Source organism: Merops nubicus, unplaced genomic scaffold (genome assembly GCF_000691845.1).
Source record: "Merops nubicus isolate BGI_N331 unplaced genomic scaffold, ASM69184v1 scaffold20770, whole genome shotgun sequence".
Classification (NCBI taxonomy): domain Eukaryota; kingdom Metazoa; phylum Chordata; class Aves; order Coraciiformes; family Meropidae; genus Merops; species Merops nubicus.
Window position 1 is genome coordinate 6,825 of NW_008581213.1, and position 1,998 is coordinate 8,822.

General features: G+C 57.0%; 1 protein-coding gene across 1 annotated transcript in view; it reads right to left on the reverse strand.

The window, feature by feature from the left end:
- Positions 1-633: 633 nt before the first annotated feature.
- The window catches only part of PNPLA1 (patatin-like phospholipase domain containing 1), a 9,251-nt gene continuing 7,886 nt past the window's right edge, over positions 634-1,998 (reverse strand). Inside the window, exons 7-8 of the mRNA XM_008949222.1 lie at positions 1,579-1,678; positions 634-748 (exon numbers count right to left, since the gene is read on the reverse strand). Coding sequence (XP_008947470.1) covers positions 634-748; positions 1,579-1,678 — 215 coding nt within the window. The remainder of the gene's footprint in view (positions 749-1,578; positions 1,679-1,998) is intronic.

Genomic DNA, 1,998 nt, shown 5'->3' on the forward strand with positions numbered 1-1,998 from the left:
AACAAGAAAAACCACCCCCAAACCCCCAAATTCCCCCCAAAGCAGCCGTGCTGTCGTGCGAGAGGAGCCCGGGTGCCGCTCACAGCTTCGGAGCCCCCCGGGGCCCATCCAGGCTGGTTACCTAAAGGGACAAGCTGTGGTTAGTGGAGTCAGGGTGGCTGGTCCAACAGGGGCCAGTAGCCTCGGGGGGGTTTGATCCTGAAGGGCTTTTTCATAGCTGAGGATTTGTGTGGCTGCCTGCAGCGTGAAATCTGCCCGTGCAGGTTCCTTCAGCAGCTGCACCTTAACTTGGGAGCAGGTTTGAGGCAGGTAGAACTTAAAAGGTGTTTGGGAGATGAATTAAGTGCCTTTAATCCTTGAGAGTTTAGAGTCCAAACGCTTCCCAGGGTCTTGGTGGATGTGTCTGATGCCTGCCAGGGCAGCATGCAGCAGGGAAATGCTGCGTGGGCATTGGGAAGCAGCACTAAGCTGGTTCGTAGCTTCTGTCATGTGTCACTGAATAAATAACACCAGGGGGACAAAACCCAGCTACTTTTCATGGGGGGTACCCCAGATTTGGCACTTTTAGCATCATGAGGGAGGTCCCGTGGGGTTTCCCTGCTCTGCCCTCTGCCCTTTGAATCCCCCAGCACCTCACCTCCTGGCCACGGCGATCTTGGGCAGACCAGGCACCAGGGTCTGGAGGAACTTCTGGAACTCTTTTACCGTGGAGCTGATTCCTTCCAGCAGCCCCCACAGCTTCTTCAGCCTGCAAAACCAAAACAGCCAGGCAGATTTTAATGAACAGTCAATGCAGCAGAAGGGAGAGAGTGTTAATGGTGAATCATAGAACCACAGAGTGGTTTGGGTGGGCAGGGACCTTTAGAGGTTCATCCAGTCCAACCCCCTGCCCTGAGCAGGGACATCCCCAGCTAGAGCAGGGTGCTCAGAGCCCCGGCCAACCTCCCCTGGGATGGTTCCAGGGATGGGGCAGTGACCACCTCTCTGGGCAGCCTGGGCCAGGGGCTCACCCCCCTCAGTGTAGAACATTTCTTCCTTCTCTCCAGTCTAAATCTCCCTCTTGTAGTTTCAAACCATTCCCCTTGTCCTGCCCCAACAGCCCCTGCTAAAACTCTGTCCCCAGCTTTCTGCCAGGCCCCTTGGAGTCCTGGCAGCCCCCAGAAGGTCTCCCTGGAGCCTTCTCCTCTCAGGCTGCCCCAGCCCACCTCTCCCAGCCTGGTCTCCCAGCAGAGGGTTCCCCCCTTGGACCATCACTGGGGCTCCTCTGGCCCCACACACTGCAATACTCTCCTCATAACCAAACAATCCCCTGGTGCTCCTGGCGTCCACACTCACACTCCCTGTTGCTTTCAGGGCCCACCAAACCCTCCTGCAGAGGGAGGGGGTGCTGCTCAGCCTGTTTGTGCAGCACCTTGATCTGGTGCATAGAAAAGGAGGGACCTGCCCCCAGCCCACACCGTCCACGTGTGTCCCATGGAGCTGCCACCTGAGGGGTGCCACAGCCCTTGGCTCTGCTGGGGCCAGATGCTGGTTCCTGCACCACTCTTGGGCACAGAACTGCTGTCAGGGTGCTCTTACCCCTTCCTGAGGAAAGCTGGGAGCCTGTAGGGCTGCAGCAGGACCTTTGACAGTGGATCCTGCAGTCCAGTCAGCTGCTCCTTCCTCCACAGAGACAAGCCTGTGCCCGTGGATGACCACACAGAAGTAAAGACAGACCAGTCGTTAGAAATAACCCCAAAAATGCAATAATTGATCTTGGCCAGCCCCTCTTCCTGCAGCTCAGTCTGTAGGTCCTGAGGCCCAGGCCAGAGTCCAGCTTGAGTTGCTCCTACAAAGACTCCTTGTGACTGGCTACTGCAGATCTAGAAGTATTTACTGTAATAGAATCCCAGCCTGGTTTGGGGGGGAAGGGACTTTAAATGTCATCCAGTCCAACCCCCTGCCCTGAGCAGGGACATCCCCAGCTAGAGCAGGGTGCTCAGAGCCCCGACACACCTC